The sequence below is a fragment of the Protomyctophum bolini genome (genome assembly GCF_963924005.1).
Source record: "Protomyctophum bolini genome assembly, chromosome: 18".
NCBI lineage: Eukaryota > Metazoa > Chordata > Actinopteri > Myctophiformes > Myctophidae > Protomyctophum > Protomyctophum bolini.
This window is the reverse complement of record NC_137879.1, coordinates 1,995,329-2,020,328: the sequence shown is the minus strand read 5'-3', so window position 1 is coordinate 2,020,328 and position 25,000 is coordinate 1,995,329. Positions and strand designations below refer to the sequence as shown.

Below are 25,000 nucleotides of genomic sequence, written 5' to 3'. Positions count from 1 at the left end.
TGTGTGTGTGCACGCACGTACGTGATCGGCCGGGATGTGATGATGTAATATATGATGAAGTGTATGATAGGTCTCATGTGAGCGTGTAGATCTGCCATTTTCAGATATCCCATGGATAATGGTTTTAAAGGCCTATTGGTTAAAAGGTCTCATGTGAGCTTGTAGATCTGACATTAGGCCTATTGGTTAAAAGGTGTCATGTGAGCTTGTAGATCTGACATTAGGCCTATTGGTTAAAAGGTGTCATGTGAGCTTGTAGATCTGACATTAGGCCTATTGGTTAAAAGGTGTCATGTGAGCTATAATAATTTGGGCTTGTTTTCATAGAGCCCAGCTCGTTGCTTGTTTCTCTCACAAAACCTGGCAACTCTGAGCTAGTGTTGCCAGGTCAGTTTGTTATAAGTGAAGCCTATTGTAAATGTTGCTCGTTGTGGCAGTTAGTTTCTAAACAATCTGAGAACCCATCGTCAATAAAATAAAGGAAAAACATCTCCCTCTTTTCCTTTGATTTAGAGTCAACAGGCTGTGTGTGTGTGTGTGTGTGTGTGTGTATGATTATTGCACTGTACACACGTACACGCACATAATTTGACTTCGCCAGGGACAAGATGTGTGTTTTAAAATGTTGCACTTTTTTTGCACTTTTGAGGCCCTGCCGTGTGTATGTGTGTGTGTGTGTGTGTGTGTGCACGCACGTACGTGATTGGCCGGGATGTGATGATGTAATATATGATGAAGTGTATGATAGGTCTCATGTGAGCGTGTAGATCTGCCATTTTCAGATATCCCATGGATAATGGTTTTAAAGGCCTATTGGTTAAAAGGTCTCATGTGAGCTTGTAGATCTGACATTAGGCCTATTGGTTAAAAGGTGTCATGTGAGCTTGTAGATCTGACATTAGGCCTATTGGTTAAAAGGTCTCATGTGAGCTTGTAGATCTGACATTAGGCCTATTGGTTAAAAGGTGTCATGTGAGCTTGTAGATCTGACATTAGGCCTATTGGTTAAAAGGTGTCATGTGAGCTTGTAGATCTGACATTAGGCCTATTGGTTAAAAGGTGTCATGTGAGCTATAATAATTTGGGCTTGTTTTCATAGAGCCCAGCTCGTTGCTTGTTTCTCTCACAAAACCTGGCAACTCTGAGCTAGTGTTGCCAGGTCAGTTTGTTATAAGTGAAGCCTATTGTAAATGTTGCTCGTTGTGGCAGTTAGTTTCTAAACAATCTGAGAACCCATCGTCAATAAAATAAAGGAAAAACATCTCCCTCTTTTCCTTTGATTTAGAGTCAACAGGCTGTGTGTGTGTGTGTGTGTGTGTGTGTGTGTGTGTGTGTGTGTGTGTGTGTGTGTGTGTGTGTGTGTGTGCACGCACGTACGTGATCGGCCGGGATGTGATGATGTAATATATGATGAAGTGTATGATAGGTCTCATGTGAGCGTGTAGATCTGCCATTTTCAGATATCCCATGGATAATGGTTTTAAAGGCCTATTGGTTAAAAGGTCTCATGTGAGCTTGTAGATCTGACATTAGGCCTATTGGTTAAAAGGTGTCATGTGAGCTTGTAGATCTGACATTAGGCCTATTGGTTAAAAGGTGTCATGTGAGCTATAATAATTTGGGCTTGTTTTCATAGAGCCCAGCTCGTTGCTTGTTTCTCTCACAAAACCTGGCAACTCTGAGCTAGTGTTGCCAGGTCAGTTTGTTATAAGTGAAGCCTATTGTAAATGTTGCTCGTTGTGGCAGTTAGTTTCTAAACAATCTGAGAACCCATCGTCAATAAAATAAAGGAAAAACATCTCCCTCTTTTCCTTTGATTTAGAGTCAACAGGCTGTGTGTGTGTGTGTGTGTGTGTGTGTGTGTGTGTGTGTGTGTGTGTGTGCGCGCGCGTATGATTATTGCACTGTACGCACGTAGACGCACATAATTTGACTCCGCCAGGGACAAGATGTGTGTTTTAAAATGTTGCACTTTTTTTGCACTTTTGAGGCCCTGCCGTGTGTGTGTGTGTGTGTGTGTGTGTATGTATGTGTGTGTGTGTGTGTGTGTGTGTGTGCACGCACGTACGTGATCGGCCGGGATGTGATGATGTAATATATGATGAAGTGTATGATAGGTCTCATGTGAGCGTGTAGATCTGCCATTTTCAGATATCCCATGGATAATGGTTTTAAAGGCCTATTGGTTAAAAGGTCTCATGTGAGCTTGTAGATCTGACATTAGGCCTATTGGTTAAAAGGTGTCATGTGAGCTTGTAGATCTGACATTAGGCCTATTGGTTAAAAGGTGTCATGTGAGCTTGTAGATCTGACATTAGGCCTATTGGTTAAAAGGTGTCATGTGAGCTATAATAATTTGGGCTTGTTTTCATAGAGCCCAGCTCGTTGCTTGTTTCTCTCACAAAACCTGGCAACTCTGAGCTAGTGTTGCCAGGTCAGTTTGTTATAAGTGAAGCCTATTGTAAATGTTGCTCGTTGTGGCAGTTAGTTTCTAAACAATCTGAGAACCCATCGTCAATAAAATAAAGGAAAAACATCTCCCTCTTTTCCTTTGATTTAGAGTCAACAGGCTGTGTGTGTGTGTGTGTGTGTGTGTGTATGATTATTGCACTGTACACACGTACACGCACATAATTTGACTCCGCCAGGGACAAGATGTGTGTTTTAAAATGTTGCACTTTTTTTGCACTTTTGAGGCCCTGCCGTGTGTATGTGTGTGTGTGTGTGTGCACGCACGTACGTGATTGGCCGGGATGTGATGATGTAATATATGATGAAGTGTATGATAGGTCTCATGTGAGCTTGTAGATCTGCCATTTTCAGATATCCCATGGATAATGGTTTTAAAGGCCTATTGGTTAAAAGGTCTCATGTGAGCTTGTAGATCTGACATTAGGCCTATTGGTTAAAAGGTCTCATGTGAGCTTGTAGATCTGACATTAGGCCTATTGGTTAAAAGGTCTCATGTGAGCTTGTAGATCTGCCATTAGGCCTATTGGTTAAAAGGTCTCATGTGAGCTTGTAGATCTGACATTAGGCCTATTGGTTAAAAGGTGTCATGTGAGCTTGTAGATCTGACATTAGGCCTATTGGTTAAAAGGTCTCATGTGAGCTTGTAGATCTGACATTAGGCCTATTGGTTAAAAGGTGTCATGTGAGATTGTAGATCTGACATTAGGCCTATTGGTTAAAAGGTGTCATGTGAGCTATAATAATTTGGGCTTGTTTTCATAGAGCCCAGCTCGTTGCTTGTTTCTCTCACAAAACCTGGCAACTCTGAGCTAGTGTTGCCAGGTCAGTTTGTTATAAGTGAAGCCTATTGTAAATGTTGCTCGTTGTGGCAGTTAGTTTCTAAACAATCTGAGAACCCATCGTCAATAAAATAAAGGAAAAACATCTCCCTCTTTTCCTTTGATTTAGAGTCAACAGGCTGTGTGTGTGTGTGTGTGTGTGTGTGTGTGTGTGTGTGTGTGTGTGTATGATTATTGCACTGTACACACGTACACGCACATAATTTGACTCCGCCAGGGACAAGATGTGTGTTTTAAAATGTTGCACTTTTTTTGCACTTTTGAGGCCCTGCCGTGTGTATGTGTGTGTGTGTGTGTGTGTGTGTGCACGCACGTACGTGATTGGCCGGGATGTGATGATGTAATATATGATGAAGTGTATGATAGGTCTCATGTGAGCGTGTAGATCTGCCATTTTCAGATATCCCATGGATAATGGTTTTAAAGGCCTATTGGTTAAAAGGTGTCATGTGAGCTTGTAGATCTGACATTAGGCCAATTGGTTAAAAGGTCTCATGTGAGCTTGTAGATCTGACATTAGGCCTATTGGTTAAAAGGTCTCATGTGAGCTTGTAGATCTGACATTAGGCCTATTGGTTAAAAGGTGTCATGTGAGCTTGTAGATCTGACATTAGGCCTATTGGTTAAAAGGTGTCATGTGAGCTTGTAGATCTGACATTAGGCCTATTGGTTAAAAGGTGTCATGTGAGCTATAATAATTTGGGCTTGTTTTCATAGAGCCCAGCTCGTTGCTTGTTTCTCTCACAAAACCTGGCAACTCTGAGCTAGTGTTGCCAGGTCAGTTTGTTATAAGTGAAGCCTATTGTAAATGTTGCTCGTTGTGGCAGTTAGTTTCTAAACAATCTGAGAACCCATCGTCAATAAAATAAAGGAAAAACATCTCCCTCTTTTCCTTTGATTTAGAGTCAACAGGCTGTGTGTGTGTGTGTGTGTGTGTGTGTGTGTGTGTGTGTGTGTGTGTGTGTGTATGATTATTGCACTGTACACACGTACACGCACATAATTTGACTCCGCCAGGGACAAGATGTGTGTTTTAAAATGTTGCACTTTTTTTGCACTTTTGAGGCCCTGCCGTGTGTATGTGTGTGTGTGTGTGTGTGTGTGTGTGCACGCACGTACGTGATTGGCCGGGATGTGATGATGTAATATATGATGAAGTGTATGATAGGTCTCATGTGAGCGTGTAGATCTGCCATTTTCAGATATCCCATGGATAATGGTTTTAAAGGCCTATTGGTTAAAAGGTCTCATGTGAGCTTGAAGATCTGACATTAGGCCTATTGGTTAAAAGGTGTCATGTGAGCTTGTAGATCTGACATTAGGCCTATTGGTTAAAAGGTCTCATGTGAGCTTGTAGATCTGACATTAGGCCTATTGGTTAAAAGGTGTCATGTGAGCTTGTAGATCTGACATTAGGCCTATTGGTTAAAAGGTGTCATGTGAGCTTGTAGATCTGACATTAGGCCTATTGGTTAAAAGGTGTCATGTGAGCTATAATAATTTGGGCTTGTTTTCATAGAGCCCAGCTCGTTGCTTGTTTCTCTCACAAAACCTGGCAACTCTGAGCTAGTGTTGCCAGGTCAGTTTGTTATAAGTGAAGCCTATTGTAAATGTTGCTCGTTGTGGCAGTTAGTTTCTAAACAATCTGAGAACCCATCGTCAATAAAATAAAGGAAAAACATCTCCCTCTTTTCCTTTGATTTAGAGTCAAAATGTTGCACTTTTTTTGCACTTTTGAGGCCCTGCCGTGTGTATGTGTGTGTGTGCACGCACGTACGTGATTGGCCGGGATGTGATGATGTAATATATGATGAAGTGTATGATAGGTCTCATGTGAGCGTGTAGATCTGCCATTTTCAGATATCCCATGGATAATGGTTTTAAAGGCCTATTGGTTAAAAGGTCTCATGTGAGCTTGTAGATCTGACATTAGGCCTATTGGTTAAAAGGTGTCATGTGAGCTTGTAGATCTGACATTAGGCCTATTGGTTAAAAGGTCTCATGTGAGCTTGTAGATCTGACATTAGGCCTATTGGTTAAAAGGTGTCATGTGAGCTTGTAGATCTGACATTAGGCCTATTGGTTAAAAGGTGTCATGTGAGCTTGTAGATCTGACATTAGGCCTATTGGTTAAAAGGTGTCATGTGAGCTATAATAATTTGGGCTTGTTTTCATAGAGCCCAGCTCGTTGCTTGTTTCTCTCACAAAACCTGGCAACTCTGAGCTAGTGTTGCCAGGTCAGTTTGTTATAAGTGAAGCCTATTGTAAATGTTGCTCGTTGTGGCAGTTAGTTTCTAAACAATCTGAGAACCCATCGTCAATAAAATAAAGGAAAAACATCTCCCTCTTTTCCTTTGATTTAGAGTCAACAGGCTGTGTGTGTGTGTGTGTGTGTGTGTGTGTGTGTGTGTGTGTGTGTGTGTGTGTGTGTGTGCACGCACGTACGTGATCGGCCGGGATGTGATGATGTAATATATGATGAAGTGTATGATAGGTCTCATGTGAGCGTGTAGATCTGCCATTTTCAGATATCCCATGGATAATGGTTTTAAAGGCCTATTGGTTAAAAGGTCTCATGTGAGCTTGTAGATCTGACATTAGGCCTATTGGTTAAAAGGTGTCATGTGAGCTTGTAGATCTGACATTAGGCCTATTGGTTAAAAGGTGTCATGTGAGCTATAATAATTTGGGCTTGTTTTCATAGAGCCCAGCTCGTTGCTTGTTTCTCTCACAAAACCTGGCAACTCTGAGCTAGTGTTGCCAGGTCAGTTTGTTATAAGTGAAGCCTATTGTAAATGTTGCTCGTTGTGGCAGTTAGTTTCTAAACAATCTGAGAACCCATCGTCAATAAAATAAAGGAAAAACATCTCCCTCTTTTCCTTTGATTTAGAGTCAACAGGCTGTGTGTGTGTGTGTGTGTGTGTGTGTGTGTGTGTGTGTGTGTGCGCGCGCGTATGATTATTGCACTGTACGCACGTAGACGCACATAATTTGACTCCGCCAGGGACAAGATGTGTGTTTTAAAATGTTGCACTTTTTTTGCACTTTTGAGGCCCTGCCGTGTGTGTGTGTGTGTGTGTGTGTGTGTGTATGTATGTGTGTGTGTGTGTGTGTGTGTGTGTGCACGCACGTACGTGATCGGCCGGGATGTGATGATGTAATATATGATGAAGTGTATGATAGGTCTCATGTGAGCGTGTAGATCTGCCATTTTCAGATATCCCATGGATAATGGTTTTAAAGGCCTATTGGTTAAAAGGTCTCATGTGAGCTTGTAGATCTGACATTAGGCCTATTGGTTAAAAGGTCTCATGTGAGCTTGTAGATCTGACATTAGGCCTATTGGTTAAAAGGTGTCATGTGAGCTTGTAGATCTGACATTAGGCCTATTGGTTAAAAGGTGTCATGTGAGCTTGTAGATCTGACATTAGGCCTATTGGTTAAAAGGTGTCATGTGAGCTATAATAATTTGGGCTTGTTTTCATAGAGCCCAGCTCGTTGCTTGTTTCTCTCACAAAACCTGGCAACTCTGAGCTAGTGTTGCCAGGTCAGTTTGTTATAAGTGAAGCCTATTGTAAATGTTGCTCGTTGTGGCAGTTAGTTTCTAAACAATCTGAGAACCCATCGTCAATAAAATAAAGGAAAAACATCTCCCTCTTTTCCTTTGATTTAGAGTCAACAGGCTGTGTGTGTGTGTGTGTGTGTGTGTGTGTGTGTATGATTATTGCACTGTACACACGTACACGCACATAATTTGACTCCGCCAGGGACAAGATGTGTGTTTTAAAATGTTGCACTTTTTTTGCACTTTTGAGGCCCTGCCGTGTGTATGTGTGTGTGTGTGTGTGCACGCACGTACGTGATTGGCCGGGATGTGATGATGTAATATATGATGAAGTGTATGATAGGTCTCATGTGAGCTTGTAGATCTGCCATTTTCAGATATCCCATGGATAATGGTTTTAAAGGCCTATTGGTTAAAAGGTCTCATGTGAGCTTGTAGATCTGACATTAGGCCTATTGGTTAAAAGGTCTCATGTGAGCTTGTAGATCTGACATTAGGCCTATTGGTTAAAAGGTCTCATGTGAGCTTGTAGATCTGCCATTAGGCCTATTGGTTAAAAGGTCTCATGTGAGCTTGTAGATCTGACATTAGGCCTATTGGTTAAAAGGTGTCATGTGAGCTTGTAGATCTGACATTAGGCCTATTGGTTAAAAGGTCTCATGTGAGCTTGTAGATCTGACATTAGGCCTATTGGTTAAAAGGTGTCATGTGAGATTGTAGATCTGACATTAGGCCTATTGGTTAAAAGGTGTCATGTGAGCTATAATAATTTGGGCTTGTTTTCATAGAGCCCAGCTCGTTGCTTGTTTCTCTCACAAAACCTGGCAACTCTGAGCTAGTGTTGCCAGGTCAGTTTGTTATAAGTGAAGCCTATTGTAAATGTTGCTCGTTGTGGCAGTTAGTTTCTAAACAATCTGAGAACCCATCGTCAATAAAATAAAGGAAAAACATCTCCCTCTTTTCCTTTGATTTAGAGTCAACAGGCTGTGTGTGTGTGTGTGTGTGTGTGTGTGTGTGTGTGTGTGTATGATTATTGCACTGTACACACGTACACGCACATAATTTGACTCCGCCAGGGACAAGATGTGTGTTTTAAAATGTTGCACTTTTTTTGCACTTTTGAGGCCCTGCCGTGTGTATGTGTGTGTGTGTGTGTGTGTGTGTGTGCACGCACGTACGTGATCGGCCGGGATGTGATGATGTAATATATGATGAAGTGTATGATAGGTCTCATGTGAGCGTGTAGATCTGCCATTTTCAGATATCCCATGGATAATGGTTTTAAAGGCCTATTGGTTAAAAGGTCTCATGTGAGCTTGAAGATCTGACATTAGGCCTATTGGTTAAAAGGTGTCATGTGAGCTTGTAGATCTGACATTAGGCCTATTGGTTAAAAGGTCTCATGTGAGCTTGTAGATCTGACATTAGGCCTATTGGTTAAAAGGTGTCATGTGAGCTTGTAGATCTGACATTAGGCCTATTGGTTAAAAGGTGTCATGTGAGCTTGTAGATCTGACATTAGGCCTATTGGTTAAAAGGTGTCATGTGAGCTATAATAATTTGGGCTTGTTTTCATAGAGCCCAGCTCGTTGCTTGTTTCTCTCACAAAACCTGGCAACTCTGAGCTAGTGTTGCCAGGTCAGTTTGTTATAAGTGAAGCCTATTGTAAATGTTGCTCGTTGTGGCAGTTAGTTTCTAAACAATCTGAGAACCCATCGTCAATAAAATAAAGGAAAAACATCTCCCTCTTTTCCTTTGATTTAGAGTCAACAGGCTGTGTGTGTGTGTGTGTGTGTGTGTGTGTGTGTGTGTGTGTGTGTGTGTGCGCGCGTATGATTATTGCACTGTACACACGTAGACGCACATAATTTGACTCCGCCAGGGACAAGATGTGTGTTTTAAAATGTTGCACTTTTTTTGCACTTTTGAGGCCCTGCCGTGTGTGTGTGTGTGTGTGTGTGTATGTATGTGTGTGTGTGTGTGTGTGTGTGTGTGTGCACGCACGTACGTGATCGGCCGGGATGTGATGATGTAATATATGATGAAGTGTATGATAGGTCTCATGTGAGCGTGTAGATCTGCCATTTTCAGATATCCCATGGATAATGGTTTTAAAGGCCTATTGGTTAAAAGGTCTCATGTGAGCTTGTAGATCTGACATTAGGCCTATTGGTTAAAAGGTGTCATGTGAGCTTGTAGATCTGACATTAGGCCTATTGGTTAAAAGGTGTCATGTGAGCTTCTAGATCTGACATTAGGCCTATTGGTTAAAAGGTGTCATGTGAGCTATAATAATTTGGGCTTGTTTTCATAGAGCCCAGCTGGTTGCTTGTTTCTCTCACAAAACCTGGCAACTCTGAGCTAGTGTTGCCAGGTCAGTTTGTTATAAGTGAAGCCTATTGTAAATGTTGCTCGTTGTGGCAGTTAGTTTCTAAACAATCTGAGAACCCATCGTCAATAAAATAAAGGAAAAACATCTCCCTCTTTTCCTTTGATTTAGAGTCAACAGGCTGTGTGTGTGTGTGTGTGTGTGTGTGTGTGTGTGTGTGTGCGCGCGTATGATTATTGCACTGTACACACGTACACGCACATAATTTGACTCCGCCAGGGACAAGATGTGTGTTTTAAAATGTTGCACTTTTGAGGCCCTGCCGTGTGTGTGTGTGTGTGTGTATGTATGTGTGTGTGTGTGTGTGTGTGTGTGTGTGTGTGTGTGTGTGTGTGTGTGTGTGTGTGTGTGTGTGTGTGTGTGTGCCTGCGTGCGTGTGTGTGTGTGTATTGATGAAAGATAATGAATAAATGAGTGAGGAGATGAAACAGAGTGGAATGGATAGAGAGACACAGAGTAAACATGGGGTGGGGAGAGAGAGAGGGAGAGAGAATAAGCTTTGAGTGGTGCTAGCCCCTCCTATAAACAGGTTTAATGTTTGTCTTTAGTTCAATGTTTGTGTTGTAAACACATTGACAATGAAGAGAAAATGTACGTCATATTGTCTCTTTATCGTTAATGGCACTTAATGTTTGTTTTTACATCACCATGACATCACCTAATCAACGCACGAGTTAGACTTTATTCTGAAACGGTTAGTCTCGATACTTAAATGTCACCTTCAATCACTTTGTATTATAGGGATGCACCGAAAGGGAAATTCTTGGCCGAAACCGAATACCGAATATAGGAAACAGTTGGCCGAAAACCGAATTCCGAATATGATTAATATTATATATCTTTTTTCCTACCATTGCTGTCATGGCCGTACCTTAAAGCTACCTGATTTGACAAAAGAAATGGTAATGGCAAAACTTAACTTCAATAATAATCACTATTATGGGTCCAGAAAACATGTTTTCAGCTCTTTTGAATGCATTAATTGCATATACACTATTCGGTGATATATTATCTGCCTATTCGGGCCGAAACCGAATAGGCCGAAAATGCATTTTTTAGCCATTTTCTGCCGAATATTTTCTGCGGCCGAATATTCGGTGCATCACTACTTTGTATCGTTCCCAGCCGATTCCGCATCTCTGTATAGCTGTACTGGGGAAGGGGAGCGCTTGATTTGCGTTAGGAACCCATGCTGTGCGGGGCGGTCTTCTACCCTCCCAGCCAGTGTGAAATACCCGGTAAGCCGGGGGGCCTCGAGTGGCTTAATGCTTTTCTAAAACGGTCACAAACATTATAGCAAAATATCAACCTCATAAAACTGTTAAAATCACGAAAGTAGCTATACTCTTTGCGCCCGCTATAGCAGACCTGGGCATTGTACGAAAGAGTACTTGATAATTAAAAATCACACACGTGTGAACCAAGTGGTGCAACTCCCCTCTCTCTCTCTCTCTCTCTCTCCTCTCTCTCTCTCTCTCTCTCTCTCTCTCTGCTCCGTTAGATTAGCTTTATTATGGATCGTGCATGCGCGCTGCCGTCCACCTCCCATTATACAGGCAGTTGATTTGCGTCCAGCAGGTGGCAGCAATGTCACATACTTCTCTCGTTCCAATTTCACGCATGCATACGTACACAGGTACACGGACAAAGCTGGATGTAGAAGTGGTTGCACCACTTAAAAATCACACACGTGTGAAGTGAGTGGTGAAATCCCCCCCCCCCCCCCCCTCTCTCTCTCTCTCTCTCTCTCTCTCATTAGAGACACAGCACTACCCCTCTCTCTGTTTCTGGCGCCCCCTACTGGTATAAATAAGTCACATACTCGTGCTCATCCAGGTACACAGACAGGTACACAGACAGGTACACAGACAGGGACATTGCTGGTTGTAGGAGTGGTTGCACCACTCAAAAAATAAAACATATACTTTCATTACCATAATAATGGAAGGACTAAAACCGCATTGCTTTTATTTTGAAGCCCATGTATTCTCACACTGCACGTGAACTGTGCACGTGAACTGCGTGTGATTGAGAACCTGTCTTCCTTCCTTCACCCCCCCCCCCCCCCCCTCATATGCGAAAATGTGGGCTTTATTGGTGACAACAGCGTCGGTGAATCAGTGTTGTTTTCGTCGACTAAAACTAAGACGAAAAATGTTCGTCGACTACCTTTTTTCACTGACTAAAACTAAATAGAAACTAAATGAAAACTAAGCTACGATGACTGAAACTATAAGACTAAATAATACTGACAATTTCGTCAACAAATAAAAACTAGACTAAAATGTTAGGAAGGGACTAGTGGACAAGAGATCCAGTTTTATGCTGGGTTGCATGATGAAAATAGCAGATATACAATCTCACAACGCGTCGCGCGCTGCGATCCGTTGTGAGATTGTATATCTGCTATTTTCACCATGCAACCAAAGTGTAAAATATGTCATTGCAACGACATCAAGGCCTGAAAAAAACACATTTTAGTCGTTGTCCGTCATTCATCTCACGCAGCGGGCCATGTGGGTTGTGAAAGTGGCCCCTATAGTCCAGGGTCCTCCGTATGGAAGAACAACTACCCCTTCTGACCTGAGACCAGATTCTAACGGACAGAAGAATGGTGGTTCTCTAACGCATTCTGACCTGAGACCAGATTCTAACGCACAGAAGGAATGGTGGTTCTCTAACGCATTCTGACCTGAGACCAGATTCTAACGCACAGAAGAATGGTGGTTCTCTAACGCATTCTGACCTGAGATCAGATTCTAACGCACAGAAGAATGGTGGTTCTTTAACCCATTCTGACCTGAGACCAGATTCTAACGCACAGAAGAACGGTGGTTCTTTAACGCATTCTGACCTGAGATCAGATTCTAATGCACAGAAGAACGGTGGTTCTTTAACCCATTCTGACCTGAGACCAGATTCTAACGCACAGAAGGAATGGTGGTTCTTTAACCCATTCTGACCTGAGACCAGATTCTAACGCACAGAAGGAATGGTGGTTCTTTAACCCATTCTGACCTGAGACCAGATTCTAACGCACAGAAGAGTGGTGGTTCTTTAACCCATTCTGACCTGAGATCAGATTCTAACGCACAGAAGAACGGTGGTTCTTTAACCCATTCTGACCTGAGACCAGATTCTAAGGCACAGAAGAACGGTGGTTCTTTAACCCATTCTGACCTGAGATCAGATTCTAACGAACAGAAGAACGGTGGTTCTCTAACGCATTTTGACCTGAGATCAGATTCTAACGCACAGAAGAACGGTGGTTCTCTAACGCATTTTGACCTGAGATCAGATTCTAACGCACAGAAGAATGGTGGTTCTTTAACGCATTTTGACCTGAGATCAGATTCTAAAAAATTTTTTTTATCTAAATCCCGACAGTTTTCAAAAATTGCAGACCTATACAAGCTTCGTAGCGCGGCGGCGCGCTATGAGCTTGTAGATCTGTTATTTTTCAATGGCTAAAGCATGACATGATGCTAACATCAAAAGGGGTTCCCGCCCAGAATGGGTTAAAAACAAACAGCTATACCTCTGATGTTCTCACTGTTCAAATAAAATGTGAGTATTTACAACTTAAACAAAAGCATATAGTTTTCAACTGGGAAAGAAAACGTCTCAAGCATGCAAGTAGAAAGTTTGAAAACATAATCACACCCATGTGAAATGAGGGGCGCTCTTATTGTTGTACATCATCATAAATGGCCCTTTACAGACAGACAGACAGACAGACAGACAGACAGACAGACAGACAGACAGACAGACACACAGACAGACAGACAGACAGGTGTTGGTATGTTGACAAGATGTCTGACCAACGCTTTACTGAGCAACGTGTGCACGTTTGTGTGTGTGTGTGTGTGCATGTGTAGTATATGCGTGTGTATGTGTGTGTGTGTGTATGTGTGTGTGTGTATGTGTGTGTGTGTGTGTGTGTGTGTGTGTGTGTGTGTGTGTGTGTGTGTGTGTGTGTGTGTCTGTGTCAAGGCTGACCGCCACGACGAGACCAGCCAATCACAACGCGAGGAGACGATTCTAAGCCACCATTCCCAAAAACAGAGGTGTGTGTCCGTCTCCCTTCAATGACGTACGACCTGGCACACTGTGCACGTACGCACGCACGCACAGAGGCACGCACGCATGCACATACGCACGCACAGTACATACCCACACACACACACACACACACGGACCAATCTTTCTCTGTATATCTCTCATAAAGACACAATGGATGCACAAAAATACTATTTTCTGAATAACCAATTGACCAACCTCTCTCTCGGGCGCACGCACACGCACACACTCACGAGTCTCACACACGCACACGCACACGCACACACACACACACACACACACACACACACACACACACACACACAGCTGTCCAGACATGCTTGCAGACGGTGTGTAAAGGACAGATAAACACCATTCACAGCTCAACGTCAACACATAGCACAGACACACACACACACACACACACACACACACACACACACACACACTTCATCTCTCTCTCTCTCTCTCACCTCATTGGGGCGATCCTGGAGACATGCAACACGCTAGAAATATCCACAACAATGGAGAGAGAGAGAGAGAGAGAGAGAGAGAGAGAGAGAGAGAGAGAGAGAGAGAGAGAGAGAGAGAGAGAGAGAGAGAGAGAGAGAGAGAGAGAGAGAGAGAGAGAGGTGGGACGAACAACAAGCTCTCTATCCACAGTGGGGAGGAGCTATATTGCCAGGTGGCAACGCATATGCAATCACTGAGGCGCACGCACATACACACGCACGCACGCACATACACACGCACGTACACACGCACGCACGCAAGCACGCGCACACACAATTTGACTCCTCCTCCCCTTGTTCGCTGGCAGCAACAGCTCTCTCTCTCTGTCTGTGTCTGTGTCTCTCTCTCTCTGTGTCTGTGTCTGTATCTCTCTCTCTCTCTCTGTCTGTGTCTGTATCTCTCTCTCTCTCTCTCTCTCTCTCTCTCTCTCTCTTCAAAGCAAAAAATCACACCCGTGTGAAGTGAGCGGCGCTCTTATCATCGTACATCATCATCTCATTCCGGCCAATCACAATTCAACTTCAATGTTCTCACACACACACACACACACACACACACACACACACAGTAAAAGTTGGACATAGGAGGCTGTATGTCTGTCTTGTCTGTGTTATTACACCCTTTCAGAGTTAACACTGATAATTTTACTAGCACACACACACACACACACACACACACACACACACACAGCTCAGCGTGTGACATATGGTGGTCCTGACAGGGTGTCGGGTTCAACAAATCTCCACCAAACACACCAAACGCTGGCTTCCTGTCACCGTGACTCTCTCTCTCTCTCCCCCTCTCCCTCTCCATCTCTCTCTCTCTCTCTCCCTCTCTCTCTCTCTCCCTCTCTCCCTCTCTCTCTCTCTCCCTCTCTCCCTATCTCTCTCCCTATCTCTCCCTCTCTCTCCCTCTCTCTCTCTCTCTCTCTCTCTCTCTCTCTCTCTCTCTCTCTGTCTCCACAAACCAAATTAACCACATTTGGCACAAACGTCGGGATGGAAATCTCATGCATAGATTACACAGTGGTGGAGAGTAACTAAGTACATTTACCGGATATATTTCTACTGGCCAATGGAAGCAGAGAGGATATATTTCTACTGGCCAATGGAAGCAGAGAGGATATATTTCTACTGGCCAATGGAAGCAGAGAGGATATATTTCTACTGGCCAATGGAAGCAGAGAGGATATATTTCTACTGGCCAATGGAAGCAGAGAGGATATATTTCTACTGGCCAATGGAAGCAGAGAGGATATATTTCTACTGGCCAATGGAAGCAGAGAGGATATATTTCTACTGGCCAATGGAAGCAGAGAGGATATATTTCTACTGGCCAATGGAAGCAGAGAGGATATATTTCTACTGGCCAATGGAAGCAGAGAGGATATATTTCTACTGGCCAATGGAAGCAGAGAGGATATATTTCTACTGGCCAATGGAAGCAGAGAGGATATATTTCTACTGGCCAATGGAAGCAGAGAGGATATATTTCTACTGGCCAATGGAAGCAGAGAGGATATATTTCTACTGGCCAATGGAAGCAGAGAGGATATATTTCTACTGGCCAATGGAAGCAGAGAGGATATATTTCTACTGGCCAATGGAAGCAGAGTGGATATATTTCTACTGGCCAATGGAAGCAGAGAGGATATATTTCTACTGGCCAATGGAAGCAGAGAGGATATATTTCTACTGGCCAATGGAAGCAGAGAGGATATATTTCTACTGGCCAATGGAAGCAGAGAGGATATATTTCTACTGGCCAATGGAAGCAGAGAGGATATATTTCTACTGGCCAATGGAAGCAGAGAGGATATATTTCTACTGGCCAATGGAAGCAGAGAGGATATATTTCTACTGGCCAATGGAAGCAGAGAGGATATATTTCTACTGGCCAATGGAAGCAGAGAGGATATATTTCTACTGGCCAATGGAAGCAGAGAGGATATATTTCTACTGGCCAATGGAAGCAGAGAGGATATATTTCTACTGGCCAATGGAAGCAGAGAGGATATATTTCTACTGGCCAATGGAAGCAGAGAGGATATATTTCTACTGGCCAATGGAAGCAGAGAGGATATATTTCTACTGGCCAATGGAAGCAGAGAGGATATATTTCTACTGGCCAAAGGAAGCAGAGAGGATATATTTCTACTGGCCAATGGAAGCAGAGAGGATATATTTCTACTGGCCAATGGAAGCAGAGAGGATATATTTCTACTTGCCAATGGAAGCAGAGAGGATATATTTCTACTGGCCAATGGAAGCAGAGAGGATATATTTCTACTGGCCAATGGAAGCAGAGAGGATATATTTCTACTGGCCAATGGAAGCAGAGAGGATATATTTCTACTGGCCAATGGAAGCAGAGAGGATATATTTCTACTGGCCAATGGAAGCAGAGAGGATATATTTCTACTGGCCAATGGAAGCAGAGAGGATATATTTCTACTGGCCAATGGAGGCAGAGAGGATATATTTCTACTGGCCAATGGAAGCAGAGAGGATATATTTCTACTGGCCAATGGAAGCAGAGAGGATATATTTCTACTGGCCAATGGAAGCAGAGAGGATATATTTCTACTGGCCAATGGAAGCAGAGAGGATATATTTCTACTGGCCAATGGAAGCAGAGAGGATATATTTCTACTGGCCAATGGAAGCAGAGAGGATATATTTCTACTGGCCAATGGAAGCAGAGAGGATATATTTCTACTGGCCAATGGAAGCAGAGAGGATATATTTCTACTGGCCAATGGAAGCAGAGAGGATATATTTCTACTGGCCAATGGAAGCAGAGAGGATATATTTCTACTGGCCAATGGAAGCAGAGAGGAAGTGTTAAGGCAGAGCGCCTCACAACAGTGGCTAATGCTACGAGCTAACTGTAGCTACGCAACAACGCAGTGATTGAACCAACAAAGCTAATGCTACGAGCTAACTGTAGCTATGCACAACAACAGTGACTTAACCAACGTCAGAAATGAACGTAAAGAGGAGTTTCGCACAAGCTGTTTTCTTATCCATTCGTCATTAAAAAAAAAACAAAAAAAAACAACATGCCAAGGGTTCCATACCAAATTAGCCGATTTACCGTCCGGGTGGATCAACCGCTAGAACTCGTATTCAGGTTTTAGTCCGTCTGTTGATGTTATGACAGGTTAGTCCGTCTGTTGTAGATGTTATGACAGGTTAGTCCGTCTGTTGTAGATGTTATGACAGGTTAGTCCGTCTGTTGTAGATGTTACGAAAGGTTAGTCCGTCTGTTGTAGATGTTATGACAGGTTAGTCCGTCTGTTGTAGATGTTATGACAGGTTAGTCCATCTGTTGTAGATGTTATGACAGGTTAGTCCGTCTGTTGTAGATGATATGACAGGTTAGTCCATCTGTTGTAGATGTTATGACAGGTTAGTCCATCTGTTGTAGATGTTATGACAGGTTAGTCCGTCTGTTGTAGATGATATGACAGGTTAGTCCATCTGTTGTAGATGTTATGACAGGTTAGTCCGTCTGTTGTAGATGTTATGACAGGTCAGTCCGTCTGTTGTAGATTATATGAAAGGTTAGTCCGTCTGTTGTAGATGTTATGACAGGTCAGTCCGTCTGTTGTAGATTATATGACAGGTTAGTCCGTCTGTTGTAGATGTTATGACAGGTCAGTCCGTCTGTTGTAGATTAAATGACAGGTTAGTCCGTCTGTTGTAGATGTTATGACAGGTTAGTCCGTTAGTCCGTTACTGATTTAGTAAAAAAAAAAAAAAAACGGTTAGGAAGAAATTCCCCTTTAATGTTTGTTATGAATGTCACTGAGGGGGTTTCTGTCTCAAACAAGTGCTCTGATTGGCCTGTGGAATGTGATGTAAGAGTCCACAAATCACATGTATGACAGAGGATGACCAGCAGATGTCACTGTTTCCAGGCCTGTTGAGAACTCACTGACATCATCAATATGACATCATCAAAAAGGGACGTCCACAGGGAGGATATCCTGTCTCGTTTTGTCTTCGTTGGCTGAGGTGTTGTTGTTTTTTACGCTTCTTTGGTCACATAGCTGCCAGTTCCCACCTGATGTCGTGTGGGAGTTCTGATTGGTCCAGAGCGTACTGAGTAAATGCTAGCTTACATAAGATCTTAAGAGAAGGATTCAAGTCAAAGATGAACAGCTCATCAGTGGGTGTGGGGTCTGTGTCCTTGTATCCTCCGAATTGGATGATACGATCTCCCACCATGCAACAGCACATACCATACATTGGACATGGTCCTTTCCCCTTGGGCTCAACCTTCTTCCAGGAGAAGGTCTCTGGACTGAATATCCACACATCATTGAAGGTCTGTTTTAAATTGCAGCCACCAAATATGTACAGATCTCCATTGTAGGTAAAGGCTGAATGACGGTAGCGTCTTTCTGGAAGAGGCTGTGCAGAAGGTGTGATCAGCCAGAGGTCTGTCTCTGTGTCAAACACTCTGATGGTGTTGTAGTACCGACCCCCCATACTGCCCCCAAATACAAACATCTTTGTCCCAATGATGGTAGCAGAGGGACACCATGAAGCAGGAGATGGAGTTCCTCTGGTGTTGATTAAAGACCAGACCATCGTGCTGGTGTCCAACTTGTACATGTCATTAGTGTATCTAGTGTGGTTGTATCCTCCATAGATAAACATGACCTTCTCCAACACACAGGCTGAATGGCCGTACCTCTCCTCTGGAACAGTGCCAGAAACCCTGGGTTTGAACCATATGTGGGCGTCCACATCAAATGCATAAAGCTCACTGTAGTACCCCCCTCCCCACCGGCCTCCCCAGATGTAGACTGTATCTTCCACCAACACAGCTGTGTGGCCGAAGCGCCTGGATGGAACCTCTAGGTGACCGTCTCCTCTTCCAGGTTCCACTGGAGGTAACTTCTTCCAGCATAAAGACATTGTGTTGAAGACATGGACATCCATCTGTTCCATGTTGTTGTTCCCTCCATCACAGCCTCCAAAGGAATACAGTTTGTTCCTCACTGCTACGGCAGCATGATGGGCTCGCTTTGGTCCTCCTGCTTTGGAAACGGTCCAAGACAACATCGCCTTGTCTGTCTGTCTTTCGTAGTCTCTCTCTCTCTCGTCTGCCACGTTCAACATCATCTTATATATGTTCTGGTGTGAAATCACACGCAACACAAACCGTTACCATGCACGCCTTAACGACGGACAAAACACGATCAGTGGCCGAAGACACTTACTTCGCTCAGAATGTATGCGCTGTGTTTGTGTGTGTGTGTGTGTGTGTGTGTGTGTGTGTGTGTGTGTGTGTGCGCGAGCACACGTCACTCGGACACACGATATTCACAGAGAGACAACAACAAAAGGGACCCTAGAATATTGCGTGCATCGCCAGATTATAGAGTTCCATCTTGTGGATCTTCTACGTGTGATGCCTGTGTGTGATGCTGTGGTGAATGGTGAATGGTGAACGGTGAACGGTGAACGGTGAACGGTTGAACGGTGAAAGGTGAACGGTGAACGGTGAATGGTGAACGGTGAATGGTGCATTTATATAGCACCTTTATCCAAGGCGCTTTACAGAGACTGTGCATTACATTCACCCATTAATACACCAACCAGCACATCGGGAGCAATGTGGGCTTCAGTGTCTTCGCCCAAAGGACACTTCCACATGTAGACAGGAGGAGGAGGAGCCGGGATTCGAACCGCCGACCCATGGATCATTGGACGGACCTGCTCTACCTCCTGGGGCGAGGCTGCACGACAGTGACACTCGGTGGTGATACTGTGCTGTTTCCGTGCTCGGACCCAGGGACACGGCCAGCCAGCCAGCCAGGGACACACATAGCTGTCTATAGGAGTGCTTATACACAAATCAGAAACATGGTAATACATCAAGTACATAGAATCACACCTGTGTGAACCGAGTGGTGCTACTCCCCTCTCTCCCCCCATCTCCTCTCTCTCTCTCTCTCTCTCTCTCCCTCTCTCTCTCATTAGCAGGCAGCAGGCACAGCACTACCCCTCTCTCTGTTTCTGGCGCCCCCTACTGGTATTAATAAGTCACATACTTTTTCCGGGAGCGTTTTTAACCCATTGCTGACCCGAGATCAGATTCTAACGCACAGAAGAATGGTGGTTTCTTTAACGCATTCTGACCTGAGATCAGATTCTAAAAAAAATATCTTTAATTAATCCTGACAGTTTAAAAAAAAATCACACACGTGTGAACTGAGTGGTGCAATTCCCCCCCCCCCCCCCCCTCTCTCTCTCTCTCTCTCACTCTCTCATTAGAGACACAGCACTACCCCTCTCTCTGTTTCTGGCGCCCCCTACTGGTATAAATAAGTAACATACTCGTGCTCATAGACACACACAGGTACACAGGTACACAGGTACATGGACATTGCTGGTTGTAGGAGTGGTTGCACCACTCAAAAATAGCAGACCTACAAGCTCGTAGCGCGACACTCTGTTGGCGCGCTACGAGCTTGTAGATCTGCTATTTTTCAAATAGCTGAAGCATAACGTAATGCTATGACACCAAAACGGGTTCCCGCTCAGAATGGGTTAACCCATTGCTGGCTGTCTGGATACCAAAAAGGTACAGTAAGCAAGAACAACCAATTGTGTATTCTACATGAAAAAATAAAAAAAGCCTAAGTATAAGCCTAAGAACCAGAACAAAGGAATATCTATCTAAGGAAACTAACACACTTTAGAGTTGCCATGTCTATACATACAATGCTATGTTGTGCTATTTGGCCACATGACATAATCTTGAAAAAGCACGCGCACACACACACACACACACACACACACACACACACACACACACACACACACACACACACACACACACACACACACACACACACACACACACACACACACACACACACACACACACACACACACACACACACACACACATGCACAACGTGACAAAGAGGACGCTCTGGTTTCGGCACGCTTCAGGCTGTCAGTGAAACTGAGGAGGACAATATAGTCACACGAAACAACAGACAGACAGAGTGACGAGGTGGTGGGTGTTTCCACCTGGACCTCATCTGGTCTGAGATCAGATTCATACGAGGTTGGTTTCCCACTGGACACACACTGGTCTGATTATAACCCATTCTGACCTGAGATCAGATTCTATAAAAAATGTCAGTCGTTCTTCGATCTTTCAAAAATTATAGCAGACCTATACAAGCTCGTAGTGCGACACTCGGTGGCGCGCTACGAGCTTGTAGATCTGCTATTTTTTAATAGCTAAAGCATGACATGGTGCTGACACCAGAACGGGTTCCCGTTCAGAATGGGTTAATCTAACTATAATGTCTACATGAACCATTTCAATAGTCAACTGGATACGTTCGTTTTACCAGCAGTTTCCTCTGCTTGTTGCATCAGCACATTATAACTGAGAGAGAGACAGAGAGACAGAGAGAGAGAGAGAGAGAGAGAGAGACAGAGAGAGAGAGAGACACAGAGAGAGACACACAGAGAGAGAGAGAGAGACACAGAGAGAGAGAGAGAGAGAGAGAGAGAGAGAGACACAGAGAGACACAGAGAGAGAGAGAGAGAGAGAGAGATCTCTCTACCTGTGATGTAATTGTAATCCAAAGAACAGAGGGATGGCTTTAGACCAATTCCTTTCCCACGCATCCCCCCCCCCCGCTGAACCCCCCCCCCCCCCCCACACCCTGAACCCCCCCCTCCCTGCCCCCCCCCCCCCACCCCCCCCGCGCACAGTGCAGCACTAAGTTGTCTGTCCAGTTCATTCTGACCTGAGATCAGATTCTATATAAAAATGTTCTTCTACATCCTGACAGTTTTCTGAAAAAGCCTATGTTTCTGTGTCAGTCGTTCTTCGATTATTTTTTTAAAGATAGCAGACCTACAAGCTCGTAGCGCGGCACTCTGTGTTCTATGTGTCAGTGGTTCTATAGATCCACATGTAATAGATCCTCTGACCAGCCCCTCTATAGCGTAGAGCCACAGGGGTAGAGCAACGCCACACGGAATCCAAGCACAGCAGATGGTGGCCTTTTCAATTCATTCACGTTTTGGCAACGTGCGTGCGGCGTGGTGCGTGCGTGCAGTGCGTGCGGTGTGTGCAGTGCGTGCGTGCATGTGGTGTGTGCGTGCGTGCGTGCAGTGTGTGCAGTGTGTGCAGTGTGTGCATGCGTACAGTGCGTGCGTGCGTGCATGTGGTGTGTGCGTGCGTGCGGTGTGTGCAGTGTGTGCGTGCGATGTGTGCGGTGCATGCATGCGTGTGTGCGGTGCGTGCGTGCGTGCAGTGTGTGCGTGCGTGCGTGCGTGCGTAAGGAGCATCTTAAGTGTGGAGACTCATCATCTCAGACGTGTTCAGTTGAACTGCAGTCTGTGATCCTGAATGGAGTGTGATTAAGGGTAGCGGGAACAGGATGAATGACGGCTAATGACCAATCAGGAGGACGATAGCCAGGAGGGTGGAGGGGGGGGTGGAGGGTGGAGTGGGGGGGAGACCACTTCTCTAAGTGGAGACTGATGCCGTTAAAAACATGAGACGATTTAACTCCTTGTTCACCATACAGTATAGCAGTAGCAATAGCAGATCTACAAGCTCGTAGCGCGCCACTCGGTGGCGCGCTACGAGCTCTTTAACAAAACATGAGGAAGGAAGGAAGGAAGGAACGTTCAGAAACAGAGAGAGATCAAGAACACAGCCTGCTGGGATGCGCACACACACACACACACACACACACACACACACACACACATACACACACACACACGCACACACACACACGTACACCCAGGTATGTGTAAATCCAGGGTTCTCAAACTTCTCAGCAGCATCAGTATATCATCATCATCAAAGCTGGGTGAATATCTTCTCATATCGAACCGTCTCACACTGGCATCAAACACACTGTTTAGCCGCCAGCTAATGTGCACACACACACACACACACACACACACACACACGCGCATGTGCACGCACACGCACATGCACACACGCACACGCACACATACACACACAGACACACACACACACACACAGGAGCTATTTTCAAACACGCGCGTCCTCCCACTGGTGACAGAAGTATACTCGCTCGTTGTATTACTTAGAAGTGAAAGTAGTCATTCAAATGCCACGAGGTACAAGTACTTTGCTGCAGGGTAAAAGAGGTAAAAGTACTCTGTTTGCAGTATAACCATCCGGTTGAGTAAAAACGTAAAACGGTACGTCATCAAAATAAATACTTACAGAAGCAGAGTATAAAATGTTACAAAGTACAAAACGTCGTGTCAAACCTGTTCGGAAAACAAAATAGCCGATCTACAAGCTCACAAGGTGACGCATCGCGACACGCTGTGAGCTTGTAGATCGGCTATTTCCAGGTCAATGTAATGTTTTGGAATAGTAATCAAAATGTGCAAAGTAACAAAAGCTGACAAAATGATTTGTAGTGGAGTATAGAAGTACAATGTGTACTCTGAGAGTACAATGTGTACTCTGAGAGTACAATGTGTACTCTGAGAGTACAATGTGTACTCTGAGAGTACAATGTGTACTCTGAGAGTACAATGTGTACTCTGAGAGTACAATGTGTACTCTGAGAGTACAATGTGTACTAGTAATGTGGCAAGTAAAAGTAAAAAAAATGTACCTATGAACATACTGGAGTACATTGAGTAGATGGTAACAAAAACACATCACTATCCTATCCCTGCACGGTCCTCCAGCGCCCTCTGTCTACCAAGTGGCGTTAGTGCTTCTGTTAGGTCTGTGTGTGTGTGTGTGTGTGTGTGTGTGTGTGTGTGTGTGTGTTAGACCTTGGTGTGTCATTTTGACCGGTGGCATGGATTTATTACAGAGACGGACAGTGTCTCTGTGCGTGCGTGCGTGTGTGTGGTAGTCTCCAGAGACTCCAGAGAGACACACATCTCTGCTGTCGGGAGGAGACCTCAGAACATGATGAGACAACAGGATGGTTCAAGTCTGCACAGACACCGCTGCACGCTGACTCATGGCTTGTGCGCGCGTGTGTGTGTGTGTGTGTGTGTGTGCGTGTGCGTGCGTGTGTGTGCGTGTGCGTGCGTGTGTGTGTGTGCGCTCACCGCTGCTCCTGCTCTTGCGGTTGGCCTTCCCTCCGGTCAGCAGCATCTTCAAGCTGTTCCTGAACATGGTGATGACCTTTGACCTCTGACCTCTGTGACCTCTGACCTCAACGCACAGCAACCTGGAAAACAACACAAACGTCATGTTTTAACAACCCCAACTCACTGCACGTCCATCCATAAGCAAACGCTTATCCGTAGTCGGGTCGCGGGGGGCAACAGCTCCACCAGAGAGCTCTAGACTTCCCCTCTCCTCCAGAGCAACATCAGTGACTTCCTCCTGGGGGGGATCCCGAGACGTTCCAAAGCGCCCGAGAGGCGTCCTAACCAGATGCCTCGAGGACCTCCCTATAGAGCGCCGCAGTCCCGCCCCCTCGAGTGGCACAGGAAATGAAACCCCAATGCATTCTCCCATCGGCACTTCTAATATAATTTATTTAAAGACGGTTACGCCGCGGACAAAGCCAACTCGGATCGTGACAAATCATGACAATGAACACAATGTTTTGGGGCCGATCAAAGACGAAAAACAAAACAAATAGTGTCGTCTCCTGACTTTCTTTTCTTCTTTCTAATAATTTGATCGGCCCAAAATATTGTGTTCATTGTCATGATTTGTCACGATCCGAGTTGGCTTTGTCCGCGGCGTAACCGTCTTTAACCGTCTGTATGGGGCGGCGGTGGCTCAGGGGTAGAGTGCCTGGATGGGAACCGCAAGGTTGCCAGTTCGAACCCGGGCTCCCCAGAGTTACTGTCGAAGTGTCCTTGAGCAAGACACTGAACCCCTAATTGCTCCGATGTGCTAGTTGGTGCCTTGCATGGTTTCCGCTCCCATCGGGTGTATGAATGGGTGAATGTAATGCACAATCTATGTAAAGCGCCTTGGATAAAGGCACTATATAAATGCACCATTTAAATGAATTATATTAGAAGTGCCGATGGGAGAATGCATTGGGGTTTCATTTCCTGGGCCACTCGCTTCTCTGAGAGGGGGCGGGACTGCGGCGCTCTATAGGGAGACGCCCGAGAGGCATCCTAACCAGATGCCCCGAAA

At 44.6% G+C, this 25,000-nt stretch overlaps 1 protein-coding gene across 1 annotated transcript in view; it reads right to left on the bottom strand.

Annotated features, from left to right (window-relative positions):
• Positions 1–25,000, bottom strand: part of LOC308332989 (protein TANC2-like) — a 168,238-nt gene that overhangs the window by 100,160 nt on the left and 43,078 nt on the right. Inside the window, 1 exon segment of the mRNA XM_080789143.1 lies at positions 23,947–24,068. Coding sequence (XP_080645269.1) covers positions 23,947–24,013 — 67 coding nt within the window. The 5' untranslated portion in view covers positions 24,014–24,068.